This window comes from Hydra vulgaris, chromosome 08 (genome assembly GCF_038396675.1).
Source record: "Hydra vulgaris chromosome 08, alternate assembly HydraT2T_AEP".
NCBI lineage: Eukaryota > Metazoa > Cnidaria > Hydrozoa > Anthoathecata > Hydridae > Hydra > Hydra vulgaris.
In genome coordinates, this window is record NC_088927.1 from 34,503,157 (window position 1) to 34,526,367 (window position 23,211).

Here is a 23,211-nt window from a genome sequence, read left to right on the forward strand (position 1 = left end):
ATCTTCATATCACCTCACTAAATGAAAGATGCAACAGAGGTGATTTAATCTACTGATAATTTAATGACATTTAGTCTACTGAAAAGCACTTACATTACAATTAATCACCAAAATACTCCCACAGCTCATCCTCTACTGACAACGAACTAGAAGGTTGCGACCCCTTTTAAGCAAGAAAAAAAAACGTATTTATTTTGTGCTTAATTTTACAATTTTATGTTTTGTTTTTTTTTTCATAAGTAATTCAAATTTCTCTATAGGATCTATTGCTTAGTCTAGTTTAAGTAAGTCAAACTTTCAGCACCACATATAATAAACTTTTTTTCATCTAAACCTAAAATACCAGAAAAATATTATAAGAAAAATTAGTTAATGGTTGACACTATTTTGCATTTGATTTGAATTTTTGTATACTAGCCCTTGTATTTAAAAATATCAATATGTTATCAAAAATATTTAACATGGGATTTTGGGTCAGATATAGCAAAGTCACACAATTATTTAATCATTATGTAATGTTGTTTGTTTTTGAATTATATACTTGTATATTTTCAATTATGTACATATGGGCATATAAATTAGGTTAAATTCAAGATCATGACATACGGCAGGATAATGTTGTTATTTTTGTTTATTTTGTATCGAATGCTTTGGTGACATCAATTGCTGGAGTGACATCAAGTGAAATGAATGCTGGATTGATATCAAGTGAAATGAATGCTAGAGTGATATTAAGTGATATGAATGCTAAAACTAAATGCTTAACTCAAAGTTAAATTCAAAATTATTCAAAAAATTTTAAAAGTACTTTTAACTCTTTATTAAGATCTTGCAGACAAGCACATTCTTCATTACACTGTTTCAAAGAAGACTGGGTCAACAAAATACTAAAAGCAATAAAAATAATAAATAAATAATAAAGATCCGTTGAAATTTATTAGATTAACAAAGATATTCTGAAAAACTACTTTGATTTCAATTCTGTGTGTTCTTTAAACATAAGAAGTTTTGCCTGTTGAAGTTCACTTATTATCCTTTTCATTTCAAACGGAGTTCTATGATTAAATATATTAATTTCAAATTAACATCTGTAAATTTAAATCAAGGAAAAAAAAACACCACCATCAATCTTCCATACAATATACTTTTTTGCTGTTGTACATAGATAAAAAAAAGATTACATATTTAAAAATAAAGTTATTGAAGTAAAACCTGATTTTTGATTCACCGCTTACTGTATCTGCAACTTCAAACTGGGATAGCAACTCTTTCAACCTCTAAAAAAAAAAAAAGATTTATTTAAACTATTAAAAAGGCTGTTGAAAAATTTTCGATGAATAATTTCTGACAACCTTACATGTCATCTAGAAACATCCCTCATCTATAAACACCACTATAGTCCCAGCACAACTTAATTCCCAGTCCACAACTTATATACAGCACAATTTAAATCCTAGTCTAAAACTTATAAACAGCACAATTCAATAATGAAACTTTTTCATTTTTTAAAAAAATTTCTGACTAAAAAATACAAACTTCATTTTCAAATTCAAAATTTCGAATTCTCTCAATAGTTTCATCTGCTTTTAATAGTTTTTCACTGAGATCTTTATTGGTTTCTTGAAGAATCAATATTTTTTCTGATGACTCTCTAAATAGATTTAAAATCAAACACAAAGTTATAACAAAAAACATTGATAAAAACACTTAATAAAAAACAAATTATAAAAACAAAAGAATTTAAAAAAAAATTAAAAAAAAATTGACTGCAGTAATAATTTAATAACAACTTACTAACATGTGTTTCTAATATATATAATATTATAAACTGTGTTTCTAATATATGTAATATAATAAAGTCTATGTGATAGTGGTGTAGTGGTAGAGTCCTTGCCTTGTAATTTTCAAGTTTGATCCCAACCACATCCCATGTTGTACTACGCTTAACTTGTTTCTCTAAGCAGCAGCCTTGTTCGTTTATGTTTGTGTTTTGAAGTTAAAGAATTGAGAGAGGATTTTAACCATGATTAGAAAAAAAAGTAACCTCCTCAACTGTAGTGACTCTCTCAGCTTTGGGAAGGTAATTCAGTAAAAAAAAAGTAGAAGTTTTTATTGAAATAAAGTTAACATGGTTTTTTTCAGTGACGACGAAACAAAACTTTAACTAACTTTATCTTAATAGTGCAAAAAAAAAGTTATTGGTAAATTTTTTTATTTTTACATTTTTTTATTTGTAGTAATAAAAGTTTAAATCTTTGTAAAAAAAAATATTTATATACAAAAAAAAAATATTTCTAAAAATATATTCTTTATAAAAATTAAAGATAAAAATTCTTTATAAAAAATTTAAATTAATATGTTTAATTTATTTTATAATGATTTTTACTTAAGTTTTTTTGAGAAAAAAAATTTACAAAAAAAAATGTTTTTTTTTTCTAAAAATAAGATTTACAAATCTACGTAAAAAAATTGAAACAAACAATTATTTACAATTAATTGCAACACAATTTATTATTATTAATTATTATTAGTATACATGAAATACCTATACAATTGGTTATCTTCCTTAAGAATTTTATTTTCTCTTTGAAGGATGCGAAGCTTTGCCAGTTCAGCTTGATTAATTTTTGTGATAAATGAACTTTCATTTAAGCGTGAAAAATCTTCTTCTAAAACCTTGAATGAATAAAAATTATTTTAACATGACAACCATGATGATGATAATCAGCTCAAACAATCAGCTTGATCAATTGTGACAATGATAATCAGCTCAGACAAGTAGCTTGGGGAAAATATGAAAAGCAAACAGAAAAAATTATAAATTACATTACTACACTTATAATAAGGACTTTTTTTTTTAACAAACTCCAACATGGTTGTACATGCTATTATTTAAGTTCGAGGTTACTAGAAAGTAGATAAAAAATATGGTTGTAGGCTGCTATTTAAGTTCGAGGTTAATAGAAAGTAGATAAAAATTAGATGGTAGGCTAGTGTTTAAGTTTGAAGTTACTAGAAAGTAGAGAAAAATTTGGTTGTAGGCTACTATTTAAGTTAGAAGTTACTAGAACGTAGAGAAAAAAATTAAAGCTTAATTAGGTCTATAGAATTTGTTTATAGATCTTGTCTAAAAGAGAAATAACATCATTAAAAGGACTAACCAAAATATATGACAACAGTATTTCATACAAAAAGATTTATTGTACACATGATTTACAGAGGTAGAGAATGGAATCAAGAGTAAAAAATTAGCAAACATGATAAAAAAAGCAACCTTGATCCTATATCCCCAAGATATATGATCCTATCAGATGCTAACTACAATAGATTGGATGGATAATATCCATGAGAGACTAGTAAAAATAAATTCAAAAAAAAAACAAACACGGGAATGAAACCTTGTGGTACCCCAGAGATTACTGGAAATGAAAGAAAATAATCTCCATTAAATACAATTTTAATACTGCAATAAGAAAGAAATGATACAATAATTTTGAAATTTTTCCTAGATACCATATTAAAAGAGTTAATGGAGAAGACAAGCCAGATTTTAACAAAAGTCTTTTATACATCAAAAGCTTGCATCTAATGCACATTAGAACCTGTTGCTACAGTAATAAGCAGCAGATCAAGAAGATCAAAATTGATTGTCAGAGATTGCTGAGCTCAAGATAAGATATTAAAAGTTTGTTGGTCAAAGACTCAAAAACTTTGCCAAACATAGTAAGAAGACTGATTGAACAATAGTTCAAAGGGTCAGAATTTCTCCAAAAATTTTAAAATTAGAAAATCACATGCTAAATTCCAGAAACAAAAAAACAAGATTCAGAGAAGCTTAATACTATTTAATAATAGTATTAAGAAAAAGTTTTAGACTATGAGAGAAAAAGTTTTAGTTACTTTTCTTTTTCTCTGAGTTACTATCTCACTATTAAAGATACTTTAAAAAAAAGAGAAAACCATGGAAACCATGGGGTATTTACCAATAAAAAAGAATAAAAGCTTTCAAATGTCTGGCTGTATCCAGGAGAGTACATAAAAAGTAAAACTTTCAGTAGGAAGAAAAAAATACATTCAGACAAAAATTACAAGAGAAAACCACAAAAGGAACTCAACTTTAAAGTAGTTGAGATAAATATGAGTGGATTAAAGTAGTTGAGATAAATATGAGTGTGTTGAAATAAATGAGTGGATAAAATTACATGATGTATAAATAGTGTAGATGTATAAACAATGTATCGCAGGGTAAAACAAAAGCGGCAATGATCTGAAGGGATAAGTACTAGTTATTGATGTTGAAACTCTTTGAAACATCGGTAATAATACTACTCTGAGAAGAAGTTTAATACCTACCACTACACAAATTATTTTTATAAAAAAGACATTTATGCTTTTTTTTTCATAGACCCTGCATTATCTTAACATTGTTTCATTTTAAAATTAAATTTTTACTATATATTTATTTTTATTTTTGGTAAGTAATACTAAAATCTTTTCCCTAAGTGTTTTATACTTCTCTTTGGACTTTCATTGCTCAACCTATTTGTGCAAGGCAGATTTCTTTTATCAAAAAAATAATAAAAAAAGAAGTGATGTATAAAAATTTTAAAAGTGAGATCATTACGTAGTCTAAACCAATCATAACATAGTCTAAACCAGCTAGGATCAGAGACCTATAACCATAAACCTATAACCATAGCTAAGGTTAGACTTATTAATTGATGAACCAGACAAGACAAATCAAGAAGCAAAGGTAAAAGATTTCAGTTGTCTAGAGTCAAAAAGATGGCTACTTGGGTAAGAAATTGAAAAAGATAAAGGCTTTGAGCTTTAGCATCATCAAGGTCAGTGATACTAGAAACCAAGCCATTCAGATTTTTTTTTTTTTAAGAATCTGTCAGAGTAGTCAGCATTTTATTTAGTAGCTCATAACTTTGTACCTGCTTATAATTTTGTACCTGCTCATAACTTGGTGCAAAATTTCAAAAATTATTTACTAGTATTTAAAAAAACAACATAAAAGATTATGATTTTAATTAGACTCATGTTTCAAAAGAAAACATTAATTCAAGCATCATTAGCCTTTGGTTCTTTACCTCTAAAACTAGTAATTCACAAAGATAGACTTAGCTGTGTCAAGCAAGAAAAAAAAAGACAGATTAATAAGATCCATACAGCAACTAAAAAAGAAAGAGCAACTATCTTAGAAGTTTTTCTAGACTAATTAATTGATGAACCAGAAACAAGAGCTTTGTTTCAAAACTAAACAATATTTCAAGACTTAGATAATGGAAACAATTAAAGCAAATTTGATATTTCTTCAAAATCGAAAAAAAAAAAAATTACTAACTTTGGTTTCTGAGAGTTTTCTGAAATTGAGGGGTTGGATAATTGATGATACGCACATAATAGAAGCAAGTCTATTAGTAAGAAAGGGAAAAATCAGTTTCATAAAAAAATAGTATGTTTCAATGCAAGTCAATGATATTAGACAACAATTTTGGAAAAAAAGACTTTAATAAGTTAAATATAAAAGAACTTTATTCAGAGTTCATTAGTACTTCATATAGAAGAGCATCATTGCATCATTTGTTATATAGTTTATGAAGATAATGAGATGAAAAGTCTTCATTTTTACTAAACACCTAATAAGTTACTTACACATTTTATATGCTACTTATGTATTTTATATTGTTTTGAATGCATTTTGTGCTAATTTCAATATTCTGATTTGGCAACTTTTCTAAAAGTAAGCACTATATTTTTTATTATATTTTCTTTAGTAATATTATACTATGTAAAGTCTAGTGAAAAAAATCTATTATTTAAAATACGCTGATTCTAGCTATTAGGTGGTTAGAAACAAAACTTTTTTAAGTTTTAGCTGGGTCCATTTTTAAAATTTCTTAAATCTTATTAAGTTGTATCTTATCAGTAAATTTGCAACCTAACATATACGGAAACTAAAAAAATACATCTTGTCAAGTCTTGAATTGCTAATTTTTTTTATTGACACCTGTCAAGTCAAACTTTTTATAAACAACTCAATTTTTTAGATAGGTGAATGATTTTTTAGGTTTTTTTAGGTTGCCATCATGAATATGTGACAAATTGTCAATGTGTTACCAAAGAAAGTTAAGAATTGACTAAAATGATACTACTATGTTGTTCTCCTAAAAATTTTAATTTTGTTCACAGTCATGGTACAAAAAATAAATAGAAAAAATGTAAATAAAAAAAATAAAAAATTTAAAGCATTGTTAACAAAATTAATATTTATTTATTATTATTATTATTAATATTATATTTGTCTATTTATTACTATTTATTATCACATTTTATTTTTTTAACTAACTTGTATGTTTGTTTTTCCATTAACAAGGTTTTCCTTAACATTTTAATCTACAGTCAATTGTAGATTAAAATGTTAAGGAAAACCTTGTTATTATTTTTATTATTATTATTGTTATTATTATTGTTATTATTATTGTTATTATTATTAGTGTAGTCGTAGCCGTAGTCGTAGTGGTAGTCGTAGTGGTAGTCGTAGTGGTAGTCGTAGTGGTAGTCGTAGTGGTAGTCGTAGTGGTAGTCGTAGTGGTAGTCGTAGTGGTAGTCGTAGTGGTAGTCGTAGTGGTAGTCGTAGTCGTAGTCGTAGTCGTAGTCGTAGTAGTAGTAGTAGTAGTAGTAGTAGTAGTAGTAGTAGTAGTAGTAGTAGTAGTAGTAGTATATTACTCTAATTTAACAATTTTGTTCTTTGCTTTAAAACTTGAAACAGTTTATGTAAAAAATTCATTTTTTGAAAAAATCAATTGTAAATAATGAAAATTTTAAGAAAATCAAAGAAAAATTTACAGCAACTCTCTGTTCAGCTTTTGAACATTTCAACTTCAAGTCTTCATAGTCAATTATTATTTTACTTGCTTCTTCATAACGGCTAAACAACAATGAAACTTTTTTAAAAAGTTATTTACTATTAATAAAAGGTAATGACAAATTATATCAAGTTACAATAAAAATGGAAAAAGCCTTATACTCTGATAATGTATTAAGATTTTACTATAATTATACTCTGGCAATGTCTCAATACTTTTTAGTACAATAATATATATATATATATATATATATATATATATTATATATATATATATATATATATATATATATATATATATATATATATATATATATATATATATATATATATATTACTATATATATTTTATAATAACCTATATATTTTTTACTATATATATTTTAATATATATTTATATATTTTACTATAATACTTTGATGTATTAAATGATTGTTAAAACATGAAGATACTTCTGATAATTTGTCAGCATATAAAGATAAAGATAAAGAATAATAGTAGCATCAAATAAACATAAAAGAAATAAAAATTAGCAAAAAAGAATAAACAGATTAAAAAAAAAAATTTTTTGTAATTGTTTTTTTAAGAAAAACTTTTTACTTTTAAACTTTCAATTTTAATTAAAAAAAACTAGCCAACTATAAATGTTAAAAAAAAATTATATATTTTTTTAAACTTATTTTTGAAATTTTCTTTTATTAGCTTTTAAATTCATCCATATAATAATCTGCAACTTAAATTACTTACGATGACCTGACTATGATAAACTTAAATTAGGGTGGCTTGGGTGGCCTTGCTACTAGTGTAGCATATTACTAGGATGGCTTTGCTACTAGTGTATTAGACATTTATTAGGTCAGCAACAAAAACTAGCAAATCAAAATCATTCTTGCATACCAACAATATTACAACAATGATAAATAGAAAACTAGTTTTTTGACTCATCAACTATTGAAAGTCCTAAATTAACTGCTGTTTTACAATTTTTCTGAATTTTTACAATTTTAATTATTTTTTTATTGCTTTTTTCTAATTCTAATTTATCATTAAAAAAAAAAAATATTTTATTGGTGTCATAGCATGATTATTTCTAATAAATTTGCTAAATATCAATACTTAAAAGGATTCCAAAGTGCCAAGACAAGATGCGCTCATATTAAGGGTGCACCGATGCATCGGCTTCGGCCTGCTGATGCATCGACAATTAAGCTGATGCATCAGCATCGGCTTTGATAACCATCGTCCGATGCCGATTGTTTTGAAAACTTTTTAATTTTTATTTTTATTTCTGTGTTTCTATAATATATCCAAACATAGAATTACACCACAAATATAAATGCAATGTATAAGCCTAACTTATTAATAAGTTATTATATAGGCATATATGCAATCACTAAACTACAAATTTTTGAACTGCTTTTAAGGGTTCCCTACTTTTTTAGTGTTTTCTTATTATTTATAAGAAATTTTATATTAAATGATAATAAATTATAAAGAGAAAAAACAAAGATTTGAGACTCTTTTAGTTATTCTTTTCAATCAAAATGTTTTTTTGTATTAAAATTAATTTTTTTTTTTGTATTAAAATTAATTTTTTTTTTTGTATTAAAATTAAATAATAAAAAAAGTTTATTATTAAATTAAAAGCGTTTAATAAATAAGCATTTAATATAAGGATTGTTTTATAATTTAATTTCGTAAAATCATTTGCTAAAAACTTGCCAATTATTAGAAGTAACAACATCAAAATTTTCCATTCATTCTTTATAAAAAACGAAATCGTTCTAATTTGAACAGAATGACAAAAGTAAATATTTATAAAACAAGCTTTTTAATTAAAGTAATTGCTTTAATTATTAAGAGAACAATAAAAAAATAAATGGAAAACAAATTTTAACAGTAGCAATTTTAAAATGTTGCTTTCATTGTCACATGAATGGAATGTGGCATTTTCTTCAAGTGCATATTTCCATCATATATCCAATTTCAGGGCCGATGCTGGTGCATCGGCCTGTACCTATTGGCATTGGCCAAAAGTAGGCATTGGTGCACCCCTAGTTCATATCATTAATGAACTTTAATTATTATAAGTAAAAATAAGTTTTAATTTAATTAAACTAAAACAAATTCTTTATTGAAATAACAAACATCAACTTTTTAGAACCATTTTGTTTTTTGCAAATCAAACTTACAGTTCTTTAAGTCTTTTTTCTCTGGTGTGATAAATTCCCTTATGCACTTTTTGACATCAAAATAAAAAAAGTAAATGTAATATTATGTTTGAAAAAAATTTGAAAATTATTAAATCTTTTTAACTTTAAAAACTTTTTTTATAATTTTTAAATAAAGTCTTTTTAGATTTGTTAACAAAATTAGTAAATTTAAATTTTTTTTAAACTAAGTTTATTTTAACTTTATTACAATGAAATAAATAAAAGCAACAATGTATATTAGTTTAGAAAAAGCTATGCTATACATTTTAAATATATATTATAAGGCAGCAAAAACCAACTAAAAATAGGAAAATCCAAGCTTGTTTGTAAACTTAAGAACATTATAAAACTCTGTTGTTACATATTCAAACTTAAAAACTTTAAAAAACTCTGTCGTTCATTATTCAAATCAGATGCTTAATACTAGATTCATAACTTGAAACAAAATAGAAATATAGAAAGCAAATAGAAAGCAAAAAAACAAAAAATCTGAAATTTTTTTTTAATATATTAATGATTTGTTTGGGAAAGTATAAACTATTTAAAGTTATTTTACTGATATTTAAAAAATAAATACAACTTGCCACAGCACATAGAGTCCCTTTTAATAGCTTTAAACTGGCTTTTTATCTACAACTTTACACGAAATGTAAATACATTCTATTTCAAAATCTAGTATTATTTATGAATTTAAAAATAGAAAACAGTTTATTTTAACATAAAAAATTTTTAATTTAAAAAAAAATTTAGCATAAAAATATTCAAAATTCTCCTTTTTTTATAACTTTTCACAATTCTTCTTTCTTCCATACTTCAGACATAAGTTTAACATTTATATAGTATAACGATGCAGTTCAGCGTGTGTATAGAGTTTAGTAAAATGATGCAATTTAGTGGGTGTATGTAGTTTATTATAGTTAAAACTATCTACCTAAGTTATTCAGTTAGAACTAAAATCAAAATATCGAAGCGATTTTCAGGTAAATCAAATATTTTTAATGTTCATAATCTATAATAATAAGCCATTAGTAGGAAAAAAACACATATCAGTGGTTCCAAAAATTTAGTAACTAACAGCACAGCCAATTTTAAAAAACTCAATAGTATTTAACTGAAAATCTTTTTCATGTAACTTTTAAATGTTACAATTGTTTTCTGCGCAATTGATGGTTATAGTACTTCCATTAAAATTGTTATTGATTGAGAACACTAATGATGACAAAAGTTAATTTCAGGAACACTCACGAAGTTTGAGTTTTTTGGGAAGTCAACTTTTAATTTATCAAACCTTAAAAATGTTATTTTAATTATTTCTTCAAAGTATAAAAAAAAAAACCTTTTGTAATTTGAAAGCTGTGAAGTTAATTCCTCAAGTTTATTTCGAAGGATTACAACTTCTGTACTTTGTCTATGAAAAAAAAGATCAAAATGCAAAATGGGTAAAAATGAACTAGTCATATTTTATATGACATAAAATTATTTAAATAATTTTTTTAAATTTTTAAATATTTTTTTTAATAATAAAGCTAGAGTAAATGGAAGAATATCTTCATCAGATGTATCCTCCACCTTCTTAGATGATGATTATATTATGCACATTCAGTTACAAACCGTGTGAACTTTTCCCTTTGAGATGAAAGTTCAGCTTGATGATTTTCCTCTATCTAGTTAAAAAAAAAGGTTTTATAAATAGAAATAAATCATATATAAAATAAAAATTAATGTTACCATAACAATCTAAGTAAAATTTTCTAGAATCAACAAAAATTTCAGTTTTTTTATTCAAGCTTTTAATACTTTGATACCTAATATTTTAGGCTAATAAACATTTTTTATGAACTTTTAAATAAGTTATAGTATGAAATTTTGTTTTTTAAATCATATTGATCTATTAAAACCTATTCTATCAATTATTTATCTACCAAACATACCACTAATTGAAAGCGCTACCAAACAAAACCACCTATAGAAAGCGCAAAAGATTTTTAATGTATGCACAAAAAACTTTGCAAAACCATATATAGATCTTTGTTGCTTATTAAAGAAACCTAAAAAAGTAATCTTTAAAATCAGGAGCAAGATTGTTACTTTATAAATGCTTTAAAACAAGCAACAATTTAAACTTTTGTTTGGAGATAAACTTTCTTGTTTTGCTTTATTGAGTATTAAATTCCATTAGTGTAGAAATATTAGTAGCTAAAACTCTGTCACTCACGTTTAAAATAAAGATGGTGCAGCAAACTTTCTGCGTTAATTATTTTTTAAATAATTTTTTTATTAAAAAATTCAAATCAACTATATGTTATTAAACTGATATTCTTAGGCTTAAAATAATAGGCAAATATATTCCAAATTGAAGGAAATGTTTTGACAAACAAGTTTATTTTTATTATATAATTCTTATTAAGTTATTAGCTCATATTAAAAACCAAAATTACAAAAAAACAAATTATTTAGAAAAAGATTTTTAAAAAAATACAAAATGATAATTAAAAAAAAAAGTTTAAGACCTCAAACAATTGTGATTTTAGTTTTCGACATTCAATGTTCCATTTTTTCTCTTCATTTTCATAATACTGTTTAACTTCTTGAAGCTTTTTCTTAGTATCGATTAATTCTATTGATGCTGCTTCATTTTGATCAACAACAGTTTGAAACCTATGGAAAAAAATGTTAAATGACTTTTAAACTTTACTTCAGAGTGATAACTTTACATGAAAATATATGCTACGATGCGCTATTTAATAAAATGGAGGCTACTCATTAGGTCACTACAGTCAATGAGGTTACTTGTTATGAGGTGACTACAGTCAAGGAAGCTACTCGCTATTTTTCTTATTTATTTGAAACTTTCTTAAATCATAATTTTCAAAACTTATTAAACACTGAACGTAGAAAAAAGTTAAGCGTACTTCAGAGGACTTACAGAGAAACAGGTTGAGTATAGTACTTCCAGAGATGTTTACAGTACTGTAGTGTATATACTTAGCATTTTTTAAGTTTATTACTGTACTTGAATGCAGTACTTCAACAGATATGGTTTTAGTGTATTAGTAATTATGTTTTAGCATAGTTTTTACATGTGTTTACAAAAGCATGGGAAATTTTAGTTGAAATGAATGCATTTGCTATTACTTTTAAAGGAACCATGTTAAAAAATTGCTTTCTTTAAAAGCGTGTTTTTTTTTTTAAATTTTCTTATTATCGTTAAATTAAAGTAATGTTTGCCCTTTTTAAAGTTTAAAAAAAAATTTTTAAGATCTGCAGAAATATATATAATTTTATAGAATATATAGAACTATTATACTCATTATAGTTTTCATTTTTTACTGTGCGTTTAACAACAACAAATAATATAATATTTCATTATTAAATACTGAATATTATAAATATAATAATGAAGTATTTAATAATAACATAATATAATAACTTATCAAATAAATAATATTATATTATTATTTTTAAATGTTTTAAAAAAGAAATGTCAAAAGAACTTTTATTTTATTTTTAGTTCCCTTTTATTTAAATTTCTTCAAGTTTTTTTTATAAGTAAATAAATTTATAAAATTCAATAAGCATCTTTAATATATCTAATTACTATATATCTTATTAACTATTATATATCTTATTAACTATTATATATCTTATTAACTAGAATAAAAGTTATTTGAAAATTAAACTCCCTTATAATTTAATAAAAAATTATTTAAATAAAAAAAATAAAAATTGAAAAAATAGAAAATAAAACTGGTTTATTCATTGCAGACGGTATGGGTTTTGAAGTGGAGGTGCACAACCATGTATTTCGAAATATCTATTAAGAAATTCTTGAGAAACTTTTAGTAATAGATTGGTAAAATAGAACACTTGAAATAAGATTTATTTTTTATTTTTTAAAAACGCGTATTCACAAGACAAGTTTTAATACTGCTACTACGCCAATATCCAGTAACTAAAACACAACACACACCAACAGTTACTAAAAATACAATTAAACTGCTCAATAAAATTTTTTTTCAAGCAACAAAAATAATCTTTATTTACTTTTGATTTAAAATTTACAAGTTATGCTTATTTTGCTTTTATCAAAGTTTGATAATTTTTATAATTTGCAATACAAAATTATTCATTATTAATTAAGCTTAATAACCAAAAATTATTTTGCATTAAATATATCTTTATAATTTACTTATAGCAATAATTGTTATTATTAAGTCAAATTATATAAAAACAATGCATATAGCAAAGAAATGAAGTTTATTTAAAGCAAAGAAATATTTATCATAGCAAAGCCTTACATTCAATATGTAGATAACATTTATTATAAAACTATCAGTTATTTTCATATTTAGATTTTTTTAACACAATTGTTATATTGTTATCAAGTTTTGCTTCTGCTGTGTCAAACAAAATTTTCTGCTGTGTCAAAATTTAAAATTTTCCTTTTTAAAATACTCCAAAAGTAAAAAATCTTATTTTTACTCAACTTAAAATATTTTTACTGTATGTACTCAACATTTACATTGTTGTCTTTTAATTCCAGTCGTTAATTCAAATCAAAACTTTATTAATTTTATATTGCTGCTTAAAGTAAATTAGAACATTCAATTTGACTAACATTCTATTAGTCTAAAATTCTATTCAGCAAAAAAAAAACAAAAAAAAACAGGAAACGTTTTTGATTTTGCGTATTTAATAACTTAGATTCAACTTAATAAATCAAAATCAATAACAAAATGGCTTTCAATAATGGAAAATATTATGATAAATATAAAAAAATTTAAAAAATGTATATTCTTTAAATAATTTTTACTTTTTTTTATAATGGACAATCTTTTATCTTTTAATTTGTCCCAATTATTACACATTTGGATAGCATCAATAAAAAAGAAAACTTACTGTCTTCAATAAATTTATAGAGAAAATTCATTTCAATAAAATAAAAAATTAGTTTAAACCTGTGATAGATAGCTCAGCATAAGTTTTCTTATTTGGAAAATGTTTTATTATTTAATGGTCCTTTGACAATTCTAGAGCACCCAGCCATAGTGGGGTGCTCAAGAATTGGGTATTGCCAGAGGGGAAACTTTATGGTGTTTTATTCCCAACAACTTTACGAAAATGGTTACATTACTTACATAACAGGATAATTGGCAAAAAAGATGTCTGTAAATTTTTCAAAATTTTAAAATGTCATCTCGAGGTTGCCATTTTTAAAAAAATGGAGTTTTTTACACTTTTTTCAACTTTAAATTAATATATTTGAAAAATAATTAATTTTTTGTTGTGTTATTTGGTGTATATATTAAAGGTTATCAGATGAATATTTGGTCACATTTTTAGAAAAATTGGTCAATGTCTAGAGGTCGTCCTATTAAAAATATGAAGTTACAAAACCTTCTATTTTGTAAAATCCTAATAAAAATGTAAATAAAATTCGATCAGGCTATTTTTAGGCTATAATTTTTTAAGAATATTTATTAATAAAAAAAATATGAATAATATAGAAAATACTATAAAGTATTAATAATTAATAAAGTATTGATTTCAAATAAGATGGATTTTGCTTTCTGTGTTGTTCAGTAACTTGTAAAATAAATTGAACTCGCTCTTCATTTTGCACACAACTGTGAAAATTGCCAATAAGTTTGATTTCTCTTTTAGCCCAACAATTTGTTACTTCGGTTTAAAAAAATTATCTGCATATTGGAAGAACTAAATTTTTAGCTTTTTATTTATTTTTTACTATTTTTATTCTAATTCATCTGGAGCCATTCATTAGTTCATAGATCATTTCATTAGATCATTTATTAGTTCTATTAAATAAAAAAAAAACCAAAGACACTGGTCAAAAAAAAAAAAGATTGAAAAATTCAATCTTTTTTTGTCAGAAATGTCAGAAATTTTGGTTTCCCAATTTAAAATTTTTTTTGGTCTTTAGGGAAAAAAAACATGCTCAGTCTAGCTTCTTGAAATTCTAAACATTTTGAAACACCTAAATCAATGCTATCTGTCGTGTGATATTTTTTGTTTCTCTTTTGATCATCTTTAATCCTGGTCTGACAACTTTTCATTGAATAAAGATAAAGTAACAAGTCATTAACTACAGCAAATGCAAAAATCCTCGAGTGAAAAAATGCATTGAATGAAAAAGATTAAACTTAGCCATGAGTGGATTATAATTTGCTCATCATTGAGCATAATAAATTTATCAGAGTTTTAAAATATATATAAAATGTATATATATAAAATTTTATATGTATTCTAAAAATTTCATTTTTAAAATATATATAAAATGTGCTATAAATCTTGAGTTGTGAATTGTACCTGATTTGTAAATTTTAAATATTCTGTTCACCAATAGTTTTCCCCCAAGGTAGATGAGAGTTAATTCAATCAACTCAAGTAGTCTTCTTGCGGAAATATTTTCTCTTCAAGGTGTTGGTAAGCCCATTTCATAACTAAATTTGCTTGATTTAATATTTCTGATTTGATGTCATGAGGCCATCTAAAAAAGTTTGAGTAATGAATATTAACTCTTGAAAATTCTGCTTGAAAATGTTTAAAATTGGTTCATCTGGACTATTGCTATCTCCTCATAATACTGTAAATGCATGTTTGATATGTAGCTGGTTAAGATGATGGCGACAATAACGGGTGATGCCGAAGTTATCGGACAAATCCTAATTTCATTATTTGAGCATAATAATTAGTTTTTGTGGTTTTATGCGTAGGCATAAACGTTCTATAAAATATAAACTTTACTATTTGAAACACAATTATTTAAAATGAGGTTAAATGCAGCTGAACAAGAATCTTTTCGAAAGCGACTAAAAATGTTTTTTGTAAATAAACCTAATATAAAAAAAAAAAAATCGTAAATCATTTTGAAAAGGAAGGATTTGCTTGAAGTACAATATATGATAACCTAAAAATACTTGAAACTGTTCAATTGTTTTCTGATAGAAAGCACCCTGGTCGTCCGACATCCTGGACTAGAGAAAAGAAAGCCAAATTAACGAGACTTGTCAACAATCGAAAAGGGGTCAGTCAGAGAAAAATAGGTATTAAATTCAGTATAAATCAATCGACAATTGGTCGTCAGTTAAAAAAAATGAAAATTAAATATAGAAAACATGAAAAGACTCCAAAATACACTATAGAACAACAAATAAAGGCAAAGAAAAGAAGCAGGAAACTAGTTAGCCAACTCTATAACACAAAATCGCTTCTAGTCATCGATGACGAAAAATACTTTTGTTTTGCAGGGGACATGCCTGGAAATTCTGGATACTACACAAACAACAAAAAGACATTCCCAGAAAGTGTTCGTTTTATAGGAAAAGAGAAATTTCCAAAAAAATTATTAATGTGGATAGCCATATCTGACCGTGGTATGTCTGAGGCATTGTTTCGCACTTCCAAGGCTGTAGCGATCAATTCATCAATCAATATTAATGAGTGTTTAGAAAAAAGAGTTCTTCCATTTATTCACAAGTATCATGGAGACTATAACTATTTATTTTGGCCAGATTTAGCAAGTTCTCATTATTCTAAAGATTCTCTAAATTGGATGGACCAATATGTCTATTACATTGATAAAGAATCCAATCCCCCAAATGTGCCTCAAGCACGACCAATTGAAAATTTTTGGGGACATTTGGCACAGAAGGTTTACGAGGGAGATTAGCAAGCTTCAACAGAGCAAGTTTTGATTGATCGCATTAAACTAAAACTACAAGAAATTGATTTAAACTTTTTACAGTCGCATATGAAAGGCGTCAGAGCAAAATTGAGATCAATTGCAGATGGTGGTGTTTTTTCATATAAAAAATAATACATTTTTATTAAAAGATAAATGCTTTATTTTTAAAAAAAATAATAGTAGTTTGTTTTTTTATTTATAAATAAGTTATTGACGTTTTTATTTTGTCCGATAACTTCCGCATCACCCGTTAGCCAAAGGAGTAACTTTAACTCGATTTTGATAAAAATTGCTGCCCTTTTTTATTGACTGTATTGCTAGATGTTGTATCAAAGCATATAATAACAATGTTTTCCAAAATTTCTCAATTGCCTGTTGAATCTTTAATTAAAGGTACACCAATAAGTTTCGGCACGTAATTAAAAGTTAAGTTAATTTCTTTGAAATCAACAATAAGAAATACACATAGTATATAAATAAATAAGTACTTGTTTTAAGATCAGCTTATAATAACTGCTAAACATTCCTTATTATGAGCTGTTTAAATATAAAAAAGCGCAAATCCCAGTGCAAAATGGTATGCTTTTTTGTTGGTAGGCGATTGAAGCTTGACAAGTTATCAGATTCAGGGTGACCAATCAACCAATCTTCATTATTATTTCTGAGGTTCATCATTATAATAAAATATTTGTCTATCTAATAAACTAGTTTTAAGTTTATTTCAAAAATTTCAATTTTGCTAATTAGTATAACATCCAACTTTTATATAGTTGCATACTAAATTTTATATAAACACATACAGATGTTTATTTTGCAATACAAACTATTTAATCACGCAACAACTTTTAGTGGTCAATTATGCTCGAAAATATATTTTGAATACAATGCAACAACTTCCTTTTAGGCATTAAGTCTATAAGAACAATTTTTTGATAAAAGATATGTAAAAAATAAAACTTTACAATATGGTGACCTCTAGACATTATTTAATTTTTTTGAAAATTCGACCAAATGTTCTTCCAATAACCTCTATTACATACACCAAGTAACATATCATGAACTTTTTTTTAAGTAAATGAAACTTATAAGTTTATAAAAGTGTGAAGACACCATTTTTTCGAAATAGCAATCTTTAAATGACATTTTAAAATTTCTTAAAATTTACTGAGGTGTTTTTGCCTAATATTTACTCCGTTATGCAAGTAATGTATCTTCGAAAAATTGTTGGAAATAACACACCTTAGGCGAACATGGTAGTATAGAGGAAAACAATAATTTAAAAATAACACATAAATGTTGTACAAAATCTAATCCTGGCTAATACCCTAGATATGAACATTGTTCTTCTTACTTACAAAATACACAAAATATGTTATAAAGAAACATACAAAAAATATATTATAGAGAAGCATACACAAAATAGATCAAATAAAATAGAAACGCAAAACATTTTTTATCAAAACTCACTTTCTTTGCACATCCTCATAAATAGATTTTTCTTTTAAACTCTTCAGTAAATTTAATTTATGTTGTTTTTCGATTTCAATATCTTTTTCAACGGATTTGCTTTTCAAGGAAACAAAATCACTTTCTAATTTACTTAATTTTGCTTTTGTTGATACTTGTTCAATTTTTTCGTCATATGATACAGAACTGGATAGTCTTTTTTTATTTTTCAACAAATGATCAGAAGCTTTTTGATTAGGAGTTTCAATTTTAAAAAAACCCGAAGATGAATCAAATGAGTTTAAACCAAATGTTAGATCTAATCGTTGACGTGCTGTTTGTTGAGGGGGCCAATTTAAATAACTGTTTAATTCATTAACAATTTTAATTACAGAAGTGTTATCTTCAGGAGTGTTCGGAAATTCCATTGTTTACCTCATTTTTAGTTTTAAAAACCTATAACAATAACACAATATTTTAGAAAATTTGTACTAAGATCTCTGCAATCATTAATAATATAAAATTTAAAAGGTGACTTTTTATAGAATTATAAAATATTTTCATATTATATTTTACTATGGAAAGATTTATGCTAAACATGATTTTTAAAGGTAATATATAGACTTATGCACTGTTTTAAAACTAAAATAAGATTTCAAATAATTTTTTAAAACTAAATAAAAAAAGTACTATATTTAAATAACAACTTAAACTAACACCCAAATTTTTACTTATTATAACTTTTTTTTTTTCAGTTTTTAAAAATTATTAGAAACCTTGTTTTAGTTTTAGCTGTTAAACAGCAGAAATCGGATAACAAAAAGAAAAAGTAGAAAGTGTTATAAAACCATTTTAGAACTTTTCGAGATATTTTATATTATAAGGGTAATTTTATTATTTATAACATCAAAGGTGCTCTCAGCTGTATGTAGTTCATAAATATACAAATTTATAGCAACTTTCAAAAACTAACTTTTTAAAGCTTGTTAACTAATACTTAATCTGTTATTTTATTAGTTGAAAAGAGTAAACAGTTAAAACTGTGTGACTAAATCAATTAATAATATACGCAGTATTTTTATTTGCAGTATTTTTTGTTTATATATTTTTTGTTTTTGCAAAACCTAATAACTAAGACAACTACAATTTTTAGCATTGCCATTTGTTTTTTATAATAAGCAGAAGTAATTCTATTCACCCGAACCTTTTTATAAACTTTTTGAATAATCTTTTTAGATTTTTGCACAATGGTCCCCTACATAAAAAAACCTGGATTTGTTTATAACTGCAGCACAACATTTTTATCGTAAATTATTATTAAATATTTGGAATACAACCTTTCATATATTACATCATTTGTTTTGTAAATTATACAACCAAAACTCATGTGTACCCAATAACTAACTAATAGAACTTAAAATAAAAAACAAAGAAAGAAGACAGGGTAAGTTTTGCTAAATAATTTCATTCACTTTAGAGTTTTTAACAAGACCTTACACAGCAAAGCCAAGACTGTTGCAAAGATAAAGCCCAAGACCACAAGTTGGAAGCCCAAACCAAACAGATTTAAGGCTGCAAGTTCTAAGTTAAAAAATACTTACTGGAAGGGCAAAACCAAAATTAAGAGGGACAAGGATGCAATAATCGCATTTAAGCCAAGGAATGTAATAAAAGTTTTCTTACATTATTTAATTTATAAGATATAAATTATAAATTGATAATTTATAAGTTTTTGTTGCAGTTGAGAAACAGAGTATCAATGAGAGTTAAATACAAACCTTTCGCATACTCATCAACTTTTTTGGGAAAATGCATTAAATTAGTGTCGTTGCCTATCCACAAAAAACTTGACAAGAATACTCGCATTATACAATGTTACATTTTATAGATTTTAATATAAATGGGTAGCTTACTCAACAGTATCCTATCCTCCTAATTCACCTACTTGGCCTTAATGAGGTTAATAAATATAAAGCAAAAAAGAGTAAAAAATATATTATATTTCTTACTGATTTTAAAACTGATTTTAAAACTTTTGAAAATGTCTTGAAAAATCAGCATCAAGACAAGGTAATATAAGGAATATTATACCAATTGTTATATTCTAGTGTTTACATTTGTGTTCAGTGAACTAAGAGTCCTGAACATGCAACGAAATATGAATAGCCTTTGGTCTTTAGAACTTACCTAACTTAAACTAAACTAAGTAGGTAATTTCTAATTAACTGATAAAAATTTAATGCCATAACTTCTAAATAACTAATAAAATTTGAACTATACTAATAAATTGTTTTAATTATTATAAACTTTATTACTAAAAATTTTGAGTGAGATATCTTTCTTTTATTTAAAACTCAAATCACTATGATTTTAAAACGTACTAATTAATAATTGACTACAGTATGAATATCCAAAAACTTTGCACAATGCCTTGGACCGAATACACAAAGAATTCTGATTCTGCCTCTATTAGCAGTTAACCTGTGGTAATCTGATTAAAAGTTAAAGGTAAAACTATTATCTTTAGATCATGTTCTGAATTGCTATAATTCGATATAAATAATATGTAAAATACAGCTAATATAGAAATACGATTCTGTTCAAATTTAGTTTCAATGAAAAAATTACACAAATAAATTTAATTTTATAAGGGTAACAGAATAATGCTTTTGGGGCTGCAATAGCAACTTCACTGACATATATTATTATTATTATTATTATTATTATTATTATTATTATTATTATTATTATTATTATTATTATTATTATTATTATTATTATTATTATTATTATTATTATTATTATTATTATTATTATTATTATTATTATTATTATTATTATTATTATTATTATTATTATTATTATTATTATTGTTATTATTGTTATTATTATTATTATTATTATTACTATTATTACTATTGTTATTGTTGTTGTTGTTATTATTATTGTTATTATTACTATTATTATAAGTGTATTTATATGTCGTATTACAGTGATCTGTACAGCTATAAGAAAGTAAAAAGCAGAAAAAAATTAGTCATTTTTGTCAATATTATTGACAAAAATGACTATTTTTTTAAATTTTAAGATTTTATGATAAAATAAAACTTATTGACAATAAGTTTTAGTCATAAAATCTTAAAAAGAAAGATATTTTTCGCAAAAAGATTCATGAGAAAAACATGTTTAATGCAGTAAATTTTGTTTTTCATCCAAAAAATGACTCTAATTGAAGCAGCAACCCATTGCAACATAAACAAATAGGTTTTGATTGGTTAAAACAGTTTAAGAAAATTGCAAACAGCGAATATTCATATATACATAGGATATCAAAAAAGTAATATCAACAGGAATAGTCAGAACGTAGTTGAAGGTCGATGTTCTGAGTGATAAACTAGTACTACTACTACTATACGGCCTATTCTGAAAATACTTAAGTGTCAAAGTCGGGGCCTTATTTGGTTCCTATGACGTCACGCTTAATTTTTTTTTTTAATTAAAAAATAAACATTTGTGCCAAACGTTAGGTAACCTTGTCCAGAAAAAAATAACAATAACTCATGTTAAGATTTTCAACAGGTTTGTAGTTTTGGGCTCGAAGGTCTTGTTTGATGACCAGGGGCGCCCGAAGCATTTTTTGGTCTTTGAGATAGCAAACTTATAGACATGGAGCAAACTTTAAACATTTATATGTTTATACTTATGTCAAATAAGGATGCTTTGTAAAAAATTGTGATGATTGGAGCTTGGGAACGAAAAAGCCCCAAAAATTTAGTTCACCTGCCTCAAATGTGAGAGCAACAAGTTGATGAAATATTTTTTGTATTATGTTCAACTAGACTTATATTCATCGATAAATTTTAAATTTCATAGTAAAATATTTTAGCATTAAAAAATTATGACCATATAAAGTTTAAACCTCCTCAATGTGAGGGGGTTGCAAATTTTATATTGTCATAATTTTTGAACTCTGAAAGATAATACTATGAAACTTAAAATTTATCGATGAATATTAGTCTAGTTGAAAATAAAACAAAAAATATTTTGTCAAATTGTTGCTCTCATGTTTGGGGCAGGTGGGGCTAAATATTTGGGCTTTTTTTTTCCCAAGCTCCAATCATCGCAATTTTTTGCAAAGCATCCTTATTTGACATAAGTATAAACATATAAATGTTTAAAGTTTGCTCTATGTCTGTAAGTTTGCTATCTCAAAGACCAAAAAAATGCTTTGGGCGCCCCTGACGATGATATCACTAATATAATGGAAAAATAGTGCATTTTTGTTTTTTTGCGTTTATATATGGGTCATCCATAAATTACGTCACGCAGTTTTTTACATTTGTTAACCCCCCCCCCTTTCTCGAAATGCATCCGTAGCACTTTATTATTGCGCGCATTTTGCAATACACTTTTTTCCCTAAAAGTACCTACGCTTTTAACTTATTTATGTAACATTTTATGATATTTTTTAATTTAGAGTCTCCTTTCATATATAATTAACTCACTGCCCTCCCATCTAATATACGCCATCTGCAAACCCCCTTTTCCCTTCCGAGCGTGCGTACTTTATCGACGATCCCTAAAATTACGCAACAATTATGCCCCCCCCCCTCCTAAATTTTTTTTGTTTTTTTTAAGGAGAGGGTACAATATTTTTCAAAATACAAAACGATTTTAAAAATAATAATGTCTATAATTTTCTGAGCTTCTTTGAATTAATTAATTAGTAGTTTGCAGTCTGTTTAATGCTTTTTTCCATCGTATAAATTAACATCGCTATCCTAAACATGATACCATTTTTAAAAACCTAGTCTTCTGATATATAATACACCCCTAAACCGTGACGTTATCAATGGACTATATATTATGGACTATGGTTATATGTTGCATCAAAGGTAAAAGTGCCGTCAACCTCAGAAAAAAATTATTTTTACTTTTCAGCCCGTCTCATTAATTTAAAAATGTGTTTAGTA

The 23,211-nt window shown here is 25.3% G+C and overlaps 1 protein-coding gene across 2 annotated transcripts in view; it reads right to left on the reverse strand.

Annotated features, from left to right (window-relative positions):
- Positions 1–18,702, reverse strand: part of LOC100215536 (mitotic spindle assembly checkpoint protein MAD1) — a 56,587-nt gene extending 37,885 nt beyond the window's left edge. For both annotated transcript variants that reach the window (XM_065803510.1, XM_065803509.1), the window contains exons 1-10: positions 18,260–18,702; positions 11,598–11,745; positions 10,699–10,751; positions 10,424–10,495; positions 6,856–6,937; positions 2,546–2,676; positions 1,537–1,651; positions 1,213–1,277; positions 969–1,055; positions 809–887 (exon numbers count right to left, since the gene is read on the reverse strand). In XM_065803510.1, coding sequence (XP_065659582.1) covers positions 809–887; positions 969–1,055; positions 1,213–1,277; positions 1,537–1,651; positions 2,546–2,676; positions 6,856–6,937; positions 10,424–10,495; positions 10,699–10,751; positions 11,598–11,745; positions 18,260–18,666 — 1,239 coding nt within the window. In that variant the 5' untranslated portion in view covers positions 18,667–18,702. The remainder of the gene's footprint in view (positions 1–808; positions 888–968; positions 1,056–1,212; positions 1,278–1,536; positions 1,652–2,545; positions 2,677–6,855; positions 6,938–10,423; positions 10,496–10,698; positions 10,752–11,597; positions 11,746–18,259) is intronic.
- Between the last annotated feature and the right edge of the window lie 4,509 nt (positions 18,703–23,211).